General features: G+C 39.9%; 1 protein-coding gene across 3 annotated transcripts in view; it reads left to right on the top strand.

The window, feature by feature from the left end:
* Window positions 1-17892, top strand: part of LOC140894923 (multidrug resistance-associated protein 1) — a 71862-nt gene that overhangs the window by 20702 nt on the left and 33268 nt on the right. For all 3 annotated transcript variants that reach the window (XM_073303853.2, XM_073303835.2, XM_073303844.2), the window contains exons 4-10: window positions 1256-1413; window positions 5896-6073; window positions 7494-7748; window positions 10936-11001; window positions 12365-12502; window positions 16094-16240; window positions 17729-17813. In XM_073303853.2, coding sequence (XP_073159954.1) covers window positions 1256-1413; window positions 5896-6073; window positions 7494-7748; window positions 10936-11001; window positions 12365-12502; window positions 16094-16240; window positions 17729-17813 — 1027 coding nt within the window. The remainder of the gene's footprint in view (window positions 1-1255; window positions 1414-5895; window positions 6074-7493; window positions 7749-10935; window positions 11002-12364; window positions 12503-16093; window positions 16241-17728; window positions 17814-17892) is intronic.

Genomic DNA, 17892 nt, shown 5'->3' with positions numbered 1-17892 from the left:
TCTCCGTAGGCAACGCATTCCAGTGTTTCACCACCCTCCTAGTGAAAAAGTTTTTCCTAATATCCAACCTAAACCTCCCCCACTGCAACTTGAGACCATTGCTCCTTGTCCTGTCCTCTTCCACCACTGAGAATAGTCTAGAACCACCTCTCTGGAACCACCTCTCAGGTAGTTGAAAGCAGCTATCAAATCCCCCCTCATTCTTCTCTTCTGCAGACTAAACAATCCCAGTTCCCTCAGCCTCTCCTCATAAGTCATGTGTTCCAGACCCCTAATCATTTTTGTTGCCCTTCGCTGGACTCTTTCCAATTTATCCACATCCTTCTTGTAGTGTGGGGCCCAAAACTGGACACAGTACTCCAGATGAGGCGTCACCAATGTCGAATAGAGGGGGACGATCACGTCCCTCGATCTGCTCGCTATGCCCCTACTTATACATCCCAAAATGCCATTGGCCTTCTTGGCAACAAGGGCACACTGCTGACTCATATCCAGCTTCTCGTCCACTGTCACCCCTAGGTCCTTTTCCGCAGAACTGCTGCCTAGCCATTTGGTCCCTAGTCTGTAGTGGTGCATTGGGTTCTTCCGTCCTAAGTGCAGGACCCTGCACTTATCCTTATTGAACCTCATCAGATTTCTTTTGGCCCAATCCTCCAATTTGTCTAGGTCCCTCTGTATCCTATCCCTGCCCTCCAGCGTGTCCACCACTCCTCCCAGTTTAGTATCATCTGCAAATTTGCTGAGAGTGCAATCCACACCATCCTCCAGATCATTTATGAAGATATTGAACAAAACCGGCCCCAGGACTGACCCTTGGGGCACTCCGCTAGATACCGGCTGCCAATTAGACATGGAGCCATTGATCACTACCCGTTGAGCCCGACAATCTAGCCAACTTTCTACCCACCTTGTAGTGCATCCATCCAGCCCATACTTCTTTAACTTGCTGACAAGAATACTGTGGGAGACCGTGTCAAAAGCTTTGCTAAAGTCGAGGAATAACACATCCACTGCTTTCCCTTCATCCACAGAACCAGTAATCTCATCATAGAAGGTGATTAGATTAGTCAGGCATGACCTTCCCTTGGTGAATCCATGCTGACTGTTCCTGATCACTTTCCCCTCATGTAAGTGCTTCAGGATTGATTCCTTGAGGACCTGCTCCATGATTTTTCTGGGGACTGAAATGTTCACTCTGCATTTTTGTGTTAAAATCTTTGTCTTTATTGTGTGTGTCTCTTTTGTAAATTGACAGGCTCCTTGTGACAAAGGGATGATATCAGAGAAAGCAAGTTTCCAGAAACCATCTCTACTTTACCCTCTGTGGCAAACGTTTAGATTTTTATTGATTAAAGTTGCCATTCTGAAAGTTGCAGCTGATATTCTGGCCTTCATGAGTCCACAGATAATGAAGTAAGTTTTTTTTTTTTTAATGTACTCCATTTTTTGTTCAGGACAGCAATAATAATAAAGCTAAACAATTCCCAATATCAAGAAATTTAGTTCTGCTAACACAACTTTTCAGTGGCTAGGTTTATTAGAGCAAAGGTCTCTGTAACTTAAAATTATCCACATATTACATATTTTTATAAGATTTTTGAGGGATTAACAAACTTACTCTAAGGATGTTTTAATGCCAGTTTGTGACCAACATAAACAAAAGATACTTCTGATATTTACAGACTGAGAAGTTAGGTCATTGAGAAATGAGTCTCTGACTGAATTCCACTCAGCCCATGTCCTAGCAGATTGCACGCAGCCGTTCACATGAAGTTATTGAAATGCAAATATTGATAGTCACAGTTTGACAGTTCTAGTTTGAATTTGTAATTTCCTTCATGCATATTTTCTTAAATATTTGGCTGATTGTTTATTACATCTGTAGATCTAAATAGCATTCTATCAATACTACCAATTAGGGAGCTCCTTCCTGCCTTGCATTGATATAATATCAATGGAGCTAATAAGGAGCTAATAAGGCAAAGAAAATGTGGATTAGTTATGAATTATGAACCCTATTGATAGCAGAGATGCATTTCTCTCTTTGCAGTGTTACATGGCTAATATGATGTTGCTATTGATATTGAAATATCAGATGTTACTATATTAAAGAAAACAATGAAATATTTAAAAGTGTGTGTGTTGGGGGGAAGCCTGAGTTACAAAAGCTAAAAAAAAATAGAAAATCACGGTGCAAATTATCCCTTTCCACACAACGGGGGAAGGAAGAAAGTAAGGAAATACAAATACACTCAAAGTGGTTCATCTACTGAGAGGTGGGGCAAATGTTTCCCTTTCCTAGAAACACAAGGTAGAAACCACCAGCAAAGAGAGTTGGCTCATGGAGTTATCCAAATTTTCCCCTGAACTCAGGCCTATCAACCTGTATCTCTGAAACATTATTGTATTACAGAAAACTAGTAAATGTCTTATTAAAAAATGCAGAAGATTGTGGGGAGGAAGAGGAAATGAAGGAAACCTTTTAGTCACCAAAGTATGTTTTAAAAATGTACATCCGGTACGTAGCAGCTTCACGCATCATGTGTCAAAAGGAGGCTCATGAGTCTTTCCTCAAACAAATCAGACGTCAAGAATTAGAACATTCAAAAACCAGTTGGAGAACACTTCAGTCTCTCTGGTCACGCGATTACAGACCTAAAAGTGGCAATTCTTCAACAAAAAAACTTCAAAAACAGACTCCAATGAGAGACTGCTGAATTGGAATTAATTTGCAAACTGGATACAATTAACTTAGGCTTGAATAAAGACTGGGAGTGGATGGGTCATTACACAAAGTAAAACTATTTCTCCATGTCCCCCCCACACACTGTTCCTCAGATGTTCTTGTCAACTACTGGAAATGGCCCACCTTGATTATCACTACAAAAGGTTACCCACACCCCACCCCCGCTCTCCTGCTGACAAGAGCTCACCTTACCTGATCACTCTCCTTACAGTGTGTATGGTAACACCCTTTGTTTCATGTTCTCTGTGTATATTAATCTCCCCACTGTATTTTCCACTGCATGCATCCAGTGAAGTGAGCTGTAGCTCACGAAAGTTTATGCTCAAATGAATTTGTTAGTCTCTAAGGTGCCACAAGTACTCCTTTTCTTTTTGAGGATACAGACTAACACGGCTGCTACTCTGAAACCTGTCATAAGGTTTTGACTCTGAAGTAGATTTCAGGTCAGCTGTGTAAACAGCCCCTATATGACTTAATCAGAGCAGATACAATTACTCCATAAACAGTACTTTACTCCTTAGCATGATTAACTGTAAGTGTTCCCTAATAATGTATTTGCTCAAGCTAAGGAATCATATTTTTAAAATTTCATAATTCAGGTTATATACCAAGTTGTGGTATGAAGTCATTGGAACTTTTTTTTAAAAAATGCTTGAAGTGAAAATGCTGTGACCATCATGGAACTGCTATGTAATGATCTAAGAATACGGTTATGTAGCAATTTTATGAATGCTGTATGTGACCTGGGCAGTGAGGTAAAGTTACTGTGTAACTAGTATGGATTTATTTGAATTTCCTTAAATGTCAGAATTGATTTAACTTACATTGGAGGTAGTGGAATGTTTATTATATGCTTAAAATGTTAAAATTCAGCGTGGTCTGTGCATGAAGGCAACACAATGGCTGTCCAGACAAGAACATCCAGGCACTTGAAAGACAATGAGGCAAAATGTTACCCTCAATGATCCTGTGTCCTCTTTACAACAAACTGCAAACCAGTTACAAAGTCCTTCTCTGGAGAGGAAGTGAGAGTTAATTGTCAGGTGCTGCCCAAGGGGAGAGAAGCTGACAGTGACAGAGACTTTGAGGAGGAATCTGAAAGAGTTGGATCTTTCCCCATGTCCATGGAGTGCTAAGCTTTAGGGACAGACAGGCAAGAGTGTAGACTGGCTTTTTTTTTTCTTCTTTTTTTATGATTACATTTCAGAGAAAAATCTATTGTTCTAATAAATAATACTCCACTTTAAAAAAGCTGTCTGGTTGCAACTGTCATTATTCTTGGAAGGAACAGAATTGTAGGGTCTGGACGTACATCAGACCTACTGAGTCAATCTAGGGTGGCCATGTGTCTGGCTTTCGACCAGAAAGTCTGGTAGAAAAGGGAACCTGACAGTGTCTGGTCACCTCTACTGACTGGACACCCAAAGTCCAGTTATTGCAGGGGGGGGAGGTGGGGTGTCACTGGGTCATTGCCCGCGCCAGCCCTTACTCAGCTGCGGCGGCCCCCTATCTGCATCAGGCAGCTGCAGCTCCCAGCCCTGGCTTCACAGGCGAGTCCCTCCTGACCTGGGTGGTGGGGGGTGGGAGGGGAAAAGCACCGAGTGACTGGGGGAGGGGAAAAGAGGAGTGGGGGTGGGACATCAGGGGAAAAGATGGGGCAGGAGATTGGGGGAAGAGGCAGGGTGAGGGAGGTTCTGACACTCCTGCTGGAGTGGTCAGTTTCTAAATATTATCAAGGTGGCAATCCTAAGGTAATCATGGTTGATACACAAGGGACTGCAGCACAGTGCCTGGTCTGAGAGTGGGAGAATTGTGTGGTTCATCCTAAGAGGCAGGCAACTACTAGGGACTTGAGAGGGAGTGTATTTAGAGGAGGATCAGAGGGGCAGTTAGCCCAGGAACTGTGACAAATGCAAAACCCATCTGTGCAATCTGTGTTTAAGAATTTCAAAATTTAGAATCTGAATCAAGAACTAAAAACAAATGAAATGCAAAGCTAATTGAAGGCTGATTCTCAGACTAACTCAAAAAGTACATATTAAGTGTTAGCTTAAATTCAGAGTCAAAACTCTGAATTTCCAGGTTTTTGTTGCTTAGATGTAGATTTTTCTCGTTTGCTGGAGCAGCTTGAACAAAAAAGAAAAACCTACATCTCAGCCACAAAAGCATGGAAGTTCAGTGAAATTATAATAACTACAATTCAGGTTTAATTGAAGACTGAAAATGACTCTGCCAAGGGAGAGGAGGAAGTGATTTTTATCAATAAAGGGAAGGTGGTTAACACGGTTGTTCACCTGGTTGGTTGTCAGAGAATTCATGAACATAAGTGATTGTGTTAACCTTTAGACTGTTGCGGCTGTCACCCTCAGCTATGGAACAATTTTTGCTAAAAATAAACCTTGCTGAGACCTACATCTGCAATTGTCTGAAAGGAAATGTTAGAATGACACTGTCAACTACTCTACATTGTTTATTACACTCACTTGTTAGTAAAAAGAAAAGGAGTACTTGTGGCACCTTAGAGACTAACCAATTTATTTGAGCATGAGCTTTCGTGAGCTACAGCTCACTTCATCGGATGCATCCGATGAAGTGAGCTGTAGCTCACGAAAGCTCATGCTCAGATAAATTGGTTAGTCTCTAAGGTGCCACAAGTACTCCTTTTCTTTTTGCGAATACAGACTAACATGGCTGTTACTCTGTCACTTGTTAGTGGTAGTCTATTTTCAGGCTAGTAACAAAACTTAATTTTAACTTCTGATATTTTTTTTTACTCTTTTCATTTGGCAAATACTGATTTTTTTATTCTATATTTCTAACAAAAAATGGTAGACTTTTTTTAACCACCCTGTATTTGTGCTTCATTACCAGTGAAATCAGCAGCAACGTCCCCCTCTGTGGCATTTGAGAATTGTTTCAAAGGCAGCAAAGCAGCACACAGACGAATACTCTCTCTTGCCTCCCCTCCCCACATTTTGAATATCTTGGTTCTCCACTGTCTTGCACGTTTTAGACTCATTTTGGCCTGTGCAAAGTGGATGTAATAACTACACAGATTGTAAATGTATCCGTTTTACTGAAACCGTTTGCCAGATGCATATTGTTGATTAATGCACAGATTTTAAAATTTTGTATGCCTTCATTTGCAGGGAAATGATAACTTTGTATGAAAATGACTCTGATTTACGCTGGAAGGGATACAGCTATGCCATTGCTCTTCTTGTCGTGGTTGTCTTGCAGACACTTGTCCATCAGTTATACCAGCGTTTCAATATGCTCACCTCTGTCAAAATTAAGACTGCTGCTGTTGGCCTGATATACAGAAAGGTAACTGCTTCTTCTAACATTACCCGCTAATCTCCAAAAAGGGCAAATGTCTCCCTTTTGAAAGACAAAAGAAGTGCTACAAAAACAAAGATGTTGTAGATTGATGAAAATATTAATAAAGGTGCCTGAACTATAACTGTAGCACTAGCAACAGCTGAAGTTAAAATTGCATGTTTCCATTCTAAGAGTCCCATCTTACAACTAAATGGGGGAAGCTCTGCATCAGTGCAGAATCCGTGGAGATATAGGGGTCTGCTAGGGTAGGGCAAGTTGCTGGATTGGGAGCTACCCCCTTTTTCACTTGCTTACTGTTCTCTGAAACTCACTTTTTTTTTTTTTTTTTAAACTGGAAAGTTTCCAGCCTTGGTCTGTGTGTAAAGGTGGAGGGCTGTGTGTGTGTGTGTGTGTGTAAGTTTGAACAAAAATGATTCATCCATTTTTGAGCAAAAAGAAGGCTGAATTCCCCTCCATCCCTAGCCTTTTTAAAAAATAAAAACTACTTATGCAACCTTTCCTTGAATTGCTCTAGCATTGAAGTGGTGGGAGCAGAAAGTTGAAATTTTGGCCAGGAAATCTCCTCTGTAGGGGAGAAAAGTTGAGATCTTCAGCATTTCAGTGAAAATTGGATTTGATTTGGCACAGCAGTGCTACTTTGAAAGTTGCAGTATGCACAATAGTTTAGGAACGGTTGTGTTTTTTTAAAAGTAACTTTCACCTGATGTTTTAGATGAACTCTGTAAATGTGTGCATAGCTAATACATGTAGTAGGCCCTGTCTCATTCAGCGCAAGGAAGCTTAGGTGCTAATAAAGCTCAAGAACTTTTCTGGAGAGAGAGAAGATATCTCTATAGCTGGTCTATGTTGAGTTTGTGAGCTACAAAGTATTTACTGTACTGTAGTGCACAGCAAATGAGGCAAAGATGTTTTCTTTTTTCCCCCTTTTAAATTTACTGTGTAATGAATGAGGCAGGACTGTGCATGGGTTGCTACACAGTGCATCTTATACTTACTGTGCACAATCTGAAGGATGCAAGGGCTGAAACAATTCACTGTCTCTATTTAATGTGTCCAAAAGACAACCTCCTCTTTCAGGAGACTCAAACTAGCCTCAAACATTAGGTGAGATTCTGTGCTGCACTCCTAAGACAGCCTGTAACTGTCTTCCTTGGTTTCTGCACTGGGGGGTATTCTCTCTTGGCCTCATATAGGGCTTGTAAAACCCCTTTACCCCACTCTGGCCCCTTTAGCTCATATGCGGGGGCCAAAGCAGTGCGGGGAATCTCATCCATTGAGTGCAATTTAGCTGTTACTTTATTATGGCTAAGACAGGTCTTTGAAAACACCTTTAAAATAAAGTACATATTTAAGAAAGGTAGTTCATTTTGTAACCGTACACTTTGGTTTCTTGCTATTGTTGCAGGCTTTAAGCTTAGCTAATTCTTCACGGAGAAAATATACAACTGGTGACATTGTTAACTTGATGTCAGCAGATGCTCAACAACTTATGGAACTGACTGTAAACCTCAACCTTCTATGGTCAGCACCTTTTCAGATCCTGATGGCTATAGTCTTTCTCTGGCAAGAACTGGGCCCATCAGTGCTAGCAGGTGTTGCAGTGCTCGTCTTGGTTATACCTATAAATGCTTTTGTTGCTGCAAAAGTGAAACGGCTGAGGGTAAGAAATCTAAATGTTAATGCTGGAAACAATTGTGGTGTTACAATGAAGAGCTGATTTTTAAAGAAGAACGTAAAACTAATGTAGGCACAAAATAACCAGATTCCTTTGTTGGAGGGGGAGCTTTTGGTATATCGTCTATCAATATTTAGATCACTAAACTTTATCTATAAACAAAAAACAATAAACTGAAGAGATTTTGTGTATCTGTAGAAGTGTTATAGGCCATAATCCTACAAACACTTATGCATGTGCTTAACTTTACACACAAGTCATCCTGTTCAACTCACTGTTAGCAAATTTCTGGCAATAGTTAGGATTTCTGGTTTTAGGACAAAACTGACTAAAATACCAACAAAATAGTAAGGTGTGTTTTCAGGGGCTTGTTATTAAATAAAATGGAAGTCAAAAATCCAAAGGTCCAAATCCTACAACTGCTGCACCCATGTGGAGTACTAAATAGCGTGATCAGATGTCCCGATTTTATAGGGATAGTCCCAATATTCAGGGCTTTGTCTTATATAGGCACCTATTTCCCCCCACCCTTTTTCCTGATTTTTCACACTTGCTATCTAGTCCCCAAAGCACTATTGAGTCAGCAACTGATTTGGGCCTATATCTTTTCCCTGTTCACAGTTTTCGTTTGGGGGTGAAGAAGGAAAAGAAAATAGGAGAGGTAGCCCATACGTTTTTGGGTGTTAATCCCCAGGAGCAGAGGATGTTGACATAGGTGTTACATGGCTTCCCTTCTGTCAGTAAAGAGCAGGTCTTAAAAAAAAAAATCATATGCCTAAAGATAAACACCACAAACCGGACACTCTGCTTACAGTGTGAAATACTGACCAGAAGAGTTAGTCACAGAAGTGAGTGTGCCAGTAATTCAATACATTTAAATTAATAATACACGTTTGATTTAGGCCCTAAATCTAGGTTTAATTAACAAAAAAGCTTTTACAAACCTTTCCATGATTACTATAATTAATTTAAGTGGGGGTTGGGAAGTGGAATAAGTGACCTTCCTCAGCAGAGATGAAATGATCTGGCCATGATCTGTAGTAAAAGGTGCAGGAGGTAATTCTGGGAAAAGATATCTTTGTGAGGATCCTCTCAGAGATTTCACTTTCATGCTCTGACTCACACCATCCCATTGAGGTGTGTGTGTGTGTGGGGCAGATTAGCCCCCCCAATACTCAGAAAAGGCTGCACGACCCACTCTGAAACCTGCCTCCACAACCCCTCTCTGGCTCCCTGATACCACAGCTCCATTGGCACCCTTTTATCATGGACTTCCCTTGGCCACAGCTGCCCATGATCCACAGAAAGAATAAAAACAGCCCAAACTATTATCTTTTCCAAGGAAACTTTACAGGGCTATAAGGGAAGCTATTTGTATTCCCCAGCATACCCTGTTTCTAGCTGCTTATGCAGTGAGGGCCATGGACTTGTGGAGAGGTCTGGTCTATGTGTCTGTGAAAACAGTGCCACAGCTGACCTCCACCAGGAGGAAGGGGAGGGCAGATTTTTACACAGAAGTTCCCCTCACCATACAGATCTTGTCAGTGATGTGAAGGGAGAAGGAGAACAGTGAGGGCGAGTGCAGTGATCTTGGCCACTGTTTGCAACCCAAAGTGTTCTGCCTAAGTATCCTAATAACCAGAGTGTGAAAGGTGTTAAGTGAAACTGACTAGCATGTTTTCATTGAGCGAATTGAGTGAAATGCACAAATTAAATCTAGCATAAGTAGTAAGAAGAGAGGATTTTTTTAAAAAATCAGGTTTTAGTCATCAAAGATGTTGTCAGTAACAGAGGAAAGGAATTACTTTTTCAAAATATGCTCTTTAACCTAAGTATTCCTTCACATCTCACAAATCAGACTGGGCCAAATTCTGTTTGCTTTTGTCACAGAAATAGTTTCAGCAGTTTTTTGGGACTACTTACATGTGGTAGGTGAGTAGGATTTGACTCCTTGTGAGTGACTATTAAAGTCAATTTGCAAATGGTTACTACTCCATGGAAAAATATAATGAATAATCTATTCAAGATTTTAAGGAATCAACATCACAATTTTTTTTATAAATCATAATTTAGATGTTTAAGCATTGTTAAGATTAATCTATTTTGTAATTCTAGAACACTGAGAACTGAAACTCTAATTAGGAAGCTTTTAATTAGAATCTAAGAAATGCAGTTATTACTGTAATCATGCTGCAGGAAGTATTACAAAAAAATCAAGATGATATTTTTTAAAGAAAAAGTGCTATTAGAGAGGACATACCAATCCTTTTATCATATGATGATAAAATGATATACACGTCAGATACCAAATGTGAAGTACATTTGACAATGTAACGTGTACAGTACAAGAATTTTTTTCCAAGAGAGTCAATAATAGAGTACAGAGTAACAGCCGTGTTAGTCTGTATTCTCAAAAAGAAAAGGAGTACTTGTGGCACCTTAGAGACTAACCAATTTATTTGAGCATAAGCTTTCGTGAGCATAAGCTTTCGTGAGCTACAGCTCACTTCATCGGATGCATACTGTGGAAAGTGTAGATGATCTTTTTATACACACAAAGCATGAAAAAATACCTCCCCCCACCCCACTCTCCTGCTGGTAATAGCTTATCTAAAGTGACCACTCTCCTTACAATGCGTATGATAATCAAGGTGGGCCATTTCCAGCACAAATCCAGGGAGACTGCTGAAATTCAGAGAGACTGCTGAATTGGAATTCACTTGCAAATTGGATACAATTAACTTAGGCTTGAATAGAGACTGGGAGTGGCTAAGTCATTATGCAAGGTAACCTATTTCCCCTCTTTTTTTCCTACCCCTCCCCCCCCATCAGACATTCTTGTTTAACCCTGGATTTGTGCTGGAAATGGCCCACCTTGATTATCATACGCATTGTAAGGAGAGTGGGGTGGGGGGAGGTATTTTTTCATGCTTTGTGTGTATAAAAAGATCTTCTACACTTTCCACAGTATGCATCCGATGAAGTGAGCTGTAGCTCACGAAAGCTTATGCTCAAATAAATTGGTTAGTCTCTAAGGTGCCACAAGTACTCCTTTTCTTTTTGCGAATAATAGAGTAGTAGCTGTGTTCACTGTTTGAAGTACACAAAATATGTTTGAATCTCTGATATTTTTTAAAAAATTGTAAGCATTGCTCTCTCTTTTTTAAACTAGAAAAGCCAAATGAAGAATACAGATCAGCGAGTGAAACTACTAAATGAAATCTTGCATGGAATAAAGGTAATACCAGCAGCTAATGAGTTTCATTGCTCTCCCTAATAAAGAAGAACGACTATGTTATTCAGAAAACTAGGGTTTTGTCACTGAACCTTTCGACTGATAATGTAGGAAAGAAGAATTTAGGGGAAAATATATTCTGTTATATAACTACTTAAAGTGGATTTTTAAAGCATTATTAAAATAAGAGATGTGATTATAAAATATAGATTACCCATGATATTTTGATCATGTTCTCTTGTTTTATTTTTTAATCAGCACAGATAGTTTGTCATTAGATGGTTGGAAATCTTCACTAAACTTCACTTTTCTTGAAGAACAAAATTGAGTTTTTCAAATTTGTTCTTGTTTCTGAAAAACTATTTGTTATTTATGCTTCTTCAATTTTTAAATATTGAAGTAGCCAGTACTTCAAATTATTCACAGTTCGTTCTGCATTTTTCTGAAGTTTTGTGGATTTCTAACCACAGACATTGGTGCTGCTATAAAATGTATATAATACTTTCTTTAAGATGTTGCTTCTTGGTTGCAAGTAAGATAGAGAATATTTTTATCATGAAAGTGCTAGTATGATGGACTGGTAGCTATTTGCCAATACAAAGCTTGAAACCTCTTCTTCCTTGGGCATTTTGTGTTCTTTTCATTCATAATACCACCTTATATAGTATCTTTCATGTAGATGGATCCTAAGAGTTTCTTTCCAGATTCTATGGGCATACTTCCTTCAATTAAACTACTCACATAGCTAAAGGGTTAGGCCCTACTTGTATATGTAAATTCTTCTGTCTGGTGTTCTGGACAATAGTAAAGGATGTTTTCAGGTGTCCTTAGGAGTCCTTTGGCCACACTTTAAATTTACTTCCTTATCAGATAACAGTATTGTCTGGACACACCACCTGGAGATGATCAGTCTAACATGCTGTGCACCAGAAAAATGACATAAGCGTGTAGCTTACCAAGCTGATTTTTTCCCACATCAGAAAGTGATAGAAGAGGGTTACAATGAAGTCAGATGGTGGCACCTCTGTGAATAAATTTAATAAACTAAAATGTACATGGGGTGAATGCTGATAGTAGTAATCTGGAATAATAAGTAATCCACCAAAACAGGAGCACAGTGAAATGTATAGAGCTCAAGGTGACTACACTATAGCATTCTTCATAACAAATCTCATTTTGGGTTATATTGGGTCTTGCTGGGACAATATTTCATTTGTAGAAGCTATCCACTGGAAAATGCAAGTGTTGGATATTTACAGTTTTGTATTGTTCAACATTTGCAGGTACATTTTTGGAATTTAAACTCATTTTAACAATCACTGCTGTTGATTTACTAAGATGTAATTTTCTGTTTATTTGTATTTAGATTCTTAAACTTTATGCATGGGAACCTTCATATCAGAAGAAGGTTGTGGAAATACGAGAACATGAAATAGATGTTCTGAAGTCATCTGGGTACCTGACAACTTTCTCCATGCTAACTTTAACCTGTATCCCTTTTATGGTGCGTTACTTAACAATATCCATTTTTGTAGCTAGCTATCACTCACACCAGAGTATCTGACAGCCTCACAACCATTAATGAATTTATCACCACAATATCTCTGTGAGGTCTGGAAGTATTATTATAATACCCGTTTTACATAGGGGAATTGAGGCATAGAGAGATTGTGACTTTTCCAAGGTCATACAGGAAATCTGTGGCAGAGCCAGGAATGAAATCCAGATCTCTTCAGTCCAGTCCAGTCCCTTAATCCAAAGACCCTCCTTCTGTAATGTAAACAGTCACACATTATTTTTTTAATAGCGTTGATTCTTGTTGATATCCCCATTAAGCATCTAAGACAAGTTTTTGCTTTTTTTCCATGCTCAGATTTTTAAAAGGAAACAAGGTTGGGGTGGAGGTGGGGAAAGAGGTACACATTCTAGTTCTTCTGAGAAGAATAACTTTCTGTGGGTGAAAAAAGATTCCTTACATCGGAGTGAGATAGAGACAACTTAAGCCTGGCTGTGTTGGATAATATACTTGAGAAGGACAGAAGCTAAATTCCCTCCGACACACTCCTTGAAGTTGATAGCATCTGTTAGAGGTTCCCCCATCAAACTCCCTACATAGCAAATAAAGCTTCTCGCAGTTATTCACAAAAGTCACAATCTGTTTAGTACGCTTCCACACCTACTGATAGCATAGCTATATTCAGAAGTCAGATAGGAATTTTTCTTTTCCCTCCTCTGAAGCCACATAACTAGGGCCCTACCAAATTCACGGTCCATTTTGGTCAATTTCACAGTGATAGGGTTTTAAAAAATGTAAATTTAATAATTTCAGCTATTTAAGTCTGAAATTTCAGTATTGTAATTGTAGGGGTCCTCACCCAAAAGAGGAGTTTTGGGAGGGAAGGGTTCCGCAAGATTATTGTAGGGGTTATTGCCACCCTTACGTCTGCACTGTCTTCAGAGCTGGGCAGCCGGAGAGCAGCGGCTCTTGGCCAGATGCCCAGCTCTGAAAGCAGAGCCACTGCCAGTAGCAGCACAGAAGTAAGGATGACATAGTACAACACTTTTACTTCTGCACTGCTGCCTGCAGAGCTGGGACCTCAATCAGCAGCCGCCACTCTCTGGCTGCCCAGCTCTGAAGGCAGCAGTGCAGAAATAAGGGTGGCCTGGTATGGTTTTGTCACCCTTACTTCTGCGCTGCTGCTGGCAGGGCGCTGCCTTCAGAGCTGGGCACCTGGTAAACAGCCGCTGCTCTCGAGCCACCCAGCTCTGAAGGCAGTGCAGACATAAGGGTGGCAATACCACAAACTCCTAAAATAACCTTGTGACACCCACTCCGTTTTCAGTCAGGACCATCAATTTGAGAAACTCTGGTGTCCCATGTGAAATCTGTATCGTATACGGTAAAAACACACAAAAGACCAGATTTCACAGGGGGAGACTAGATTTCATGGTCCGCGACACATTTTTCATGGCCATGAATTTGGTAAGGCTCTACACATAACAAGCAATTGCTATAGTAAAGTACCAAAAACAACATAAGTGAACACATTTATTTCTGCAGCACACCTGATCTTCTGAGCTAAAGCCTACATCTGCTGGAAAATTGGGGGACCATGTGTTAGTAGATTGAATTCATAACTGGGAGTCAGAAACTCATGGGTTAATTCCAGTTTACTGTATGAATTTAGGCCAATCTTTTAACTCTTCTCTGCTAGTATTTTCATTTGTAAAAGTGGGATACTGATGTTTATTTGTGTATTATAAATCACAACCATGTTATGATGCATGATTTGTAAAGTACTAAATAATAATTGCAGAAGTGCAACTGTTACTGCATAATACATTTGTGCATTTACCTCAGTAACATATTTCATCCCTTCCTAAATTCCTGCAGAAGAAAGAAAATGATACAATTTAATTATATAAGTAAACACTGTTGAAAAATCATGTGGTCATATGGTGACCAGCTCTGTTATCATTATGCCTTTCTGCTTTTTAAAGTTTGGAAGATGCTTTTAATCCTTGTTTTTAGCAACCTCCTCTCTCTTCCCTTCCCTTCCCTTCCCTTCCTCTCTGCCACTCCCCTCCCTGCCACTGAACTGTAAGGTTCTGAATTTTAAGAAACTAAAACTGTTAAAAAAAAAAAAATAACAAGACTTCTAGCCAACTTCATCCCAACTCCGTTTCAGTGGAGTTACACTAGGAATGCATTTGGCCCTTCAGACTTAATCACTTCAATAAATAGGAGAAAGTATGGGCCAGATCCTCACCTGGATAAGTCCTGTTTTGTCAAACTAAAGTAGAGAAGTTTCAGAGTAGCAGCTGTGTTAGTCTGTGTCCGCAAAAAGAAAAGGAGTACTTGTGGCACCTTAGAGACTAACAAATTTATTTGAGCATAAGCTTTCGTGAACTACAGCTACAGCTCATAAAAGCTTATGCTCAAATAAATTTGTTAGTCTCAAGGTGCCAAAAGTCCTCCTTTTTTTTTTTAAAAGTAGAGAAGTATCTTTTTCTCCTTTTTATCATCTTTAACAAAACATAAGCCTTTAAAATACATCCATTCTGTGTGAAATGCCTGGGTTAGTTAACTTGATTTTCAGAGCACTCGTGTAAAACGTACATGTCCAAATTCTTTGTTGCTTTATATCTGGCTGCAGCTTCATTGACTTCAGTTGCTTTGTCCATTTACAGCTGCTGAGAATTTGACCTTTATTAGAATGTCACATGTTTTTAGGAATAGTAAAACCTAGGTGATCCTTCATGACCTTCTAGTAAGGCTGAAACTAGAGCTGGTTGGGAATTTGTCGACTTAAATATTTTTCTTCAGAAAATGCCGATTCATTGAAACAAAACCTGTTCATGGGAGAGGGACAGTTTTGACACTTCTTGTGGAAAAAAATTGGAAAAATTTCAGAGTTGCCAGTTTCCCATTTTGACATTTTTGAAACAAAAAAGTCCTTTTCTTTAGTTCAAAATGACTTTTTTCATTTTGAAATGCAAGCTAATTATAGTAAATAAAATTTAAAAATGAAAATCGTCAAAATTGACACACAGTGTTTCATGTGCGCTGAATGGAATGTTTCCTCACACTGTCAGTCCATAAATATGTGCGATGGACTTTTTGTCCCAATTCAGGACCAAAAATCTGTTTCCTGCCCCATTCTAACAGAAACACCTTCATTTGTTTATGTCAGTAGGCATGCAATTGCTTGTTAAAATGACAGTGCCAATATACTGTGGAAAAAGCAGACAGTGGGGATACAAGTGCCAATCAACAAATGGAAACTATTGAGACCTTCAAATAGACTGAAATCCAATGGGAATATTATGTGTGTACAAACTTAAGTATGAAATGGAATTTTATACCACAAGATATAAGAGCTTGTATTTAGTCTAAAGACAGAAGTATGTTCGTTTTAATGCATGAATAGTAGCACAGTTTGTGTTTCAGTTTGCATTAAGCTGTAGTCAACATCCAGCTCTTAATTGCTACCATCATATTTTTGTAGCAGGAATCATTGAAAAGTAAAACTAAGCAGGATGAGAAAAGTAATGAAAAAATAATCACCCCCTCCCCTCCTCTTTTTTTTTAAAGGTCTCATTGGCTACGTTTGGAGTGTATTTTCTGCTGGATCAAGAGAATGTACTAACTGCAACTAAAGTTTTTACATCTATTTCTTTGTTTAATATTTTGCGACTGCCTTTGTTTGATTTGCCAACAGTGATCTCTGCCGTAGCCCAGGTAAAATCTAAATCAAATGCAAATAGGTGTCAAAAAAGGATGACCTTTATGGCCCTTTATTAATCTCCAGGGTGTCATGTGGTTTAATCTATTTAAGATTAAGGTTAAGCCACCTGATTATTTCTAGTTTTATTTTGTTGAAATTTTCATGTCTTTGAGGGGTGGGAGAGGCACTGGTATTGGAGGGGGTTTCAGAGTACATTATCTTTTGAAGTATGTGAACATATTATAAGGAATGACCAGCAGGTGGCATGAGTACTGTTCCTATTTCTACTTGTGCTCTATCTACTGTTTCTATATGTAGTTCAGTTTCTTGTAAAGAAAGTAGCAAGGCCATTGTCAGCAGATGCCCTCTCCATCCTGCTGTCAGACATGGGCAACAAACTATGCTGAATCAGAACTCAACCCTTCCTGGGGTTTGGTTTTATTAACCCAGAAATTAGCAGTAGTATAACAAAATTGAGCTAAGTCTCCCCAAGCATGGCTGCTGCCTTAGGACTGCTCAGTTTATATGCTAAATGTTCCCTCTCTCTTCCGGAGAGCTAATCCACAAACAACCTGTCTCAGACTTTGTCTCCACTGACACACAGATGTTTTTTAAACAGCAAGATAACTAACGAGCGTGGAAACAAGTCACTCGTAGTGTTTGCCACAAGGTAGCTAGCAGGTCAGCATTGTACCCCAATGCTGGTAGCTAGCAGGTCAGCATTGTACCCCAATGTGGTTGACTTTGCTTCATTTACCTTAAATAAAACTAAAGTGCATTGTCTCCACTATGTTTTTCCAGTAGAATAATAGCTAAAGCACCCTTTTTTTGTCAGTGAAGACATAACCTTCATGAGTCAGCAGAGCCTACTTCCCACTGGGACACGATTATCAATGCTGTCTAACAGGGTGTAGTGTTTCAAGTGAATACTGCTGTCCACCTAAATCAGTGGTCTCCAAACTTTTCAGGGTTGCGCCCCTCCTTGACCCTGTCCGTGCCCCTGCCAGAGCCGGGGCTGGGAGTGGGGCTGCAGCTTGGGAGGGGGAACATAGACAGGGGTAAGGGGTCTGAGGCTGGGGCCGCAGCTGAGATGGGGCTGGGAATGGAGCCCTGGCTGGGGTCCAAGGCTGGGGAGAGGGCTGGAGCTGCAGCCAGGAGCTGAGGCTGGGCATGGGGCCAAGGCTCGGAGTGGGGCTGGAGCAGATATGGGGGCATAGCGGAGCTGGGTGGCTCTCCCGCTCCGCTCCCTGTGGGGGCTGGCCCAGGTCCCACACTGCCTCCTGGAATGTTCCTCTGTGCCTCCCTACAGGGTGCGCCCCACAGTTTTGGGACCACTGGCCTAAAACTTCAGCTACCTTTATGAATGTACATAAGGAAAACATTTTCTGTTCATTTCCCATCTCAGAATAAATGAATAGACATGTTTGTTTCTTGGTGTAATCTAGAATATATGAAGTATTGCTTAAAAAACCAAATAGCATAAAAGTTTGTGCATTCTACAGACAAAGGTTTCTCTGGGTCGTTTAGAGGATTTTCTGTATTCTGAAGACCTCGACCCTCAAGACATCAACACAAACTACAGTGGAAGTAAGCAGGGTTTTGTTGTTGTTTCTGTTGTTGTTATTCAATGTCTGCAGAAACAAATTGATTAACCAGCAATATCAGC

Source organism: Lepidochelys kempii, chromosome 1, assembly GCF_965140285.1.
Source record: "Lepidochelys kempii isolate rLepKem1 chromosome 1, rLepKem1.hap1, whole genome shotgun sequence".
Taxonomy (NCBI): Eukaryota; Metazoa; Chordata; order Testudines; family Cheloniidae; genus Lepidochelys; species Lepidochelys kempii.
This window is presented reverse-complemented; position numbering and strand designations above follow the sequence as displayed.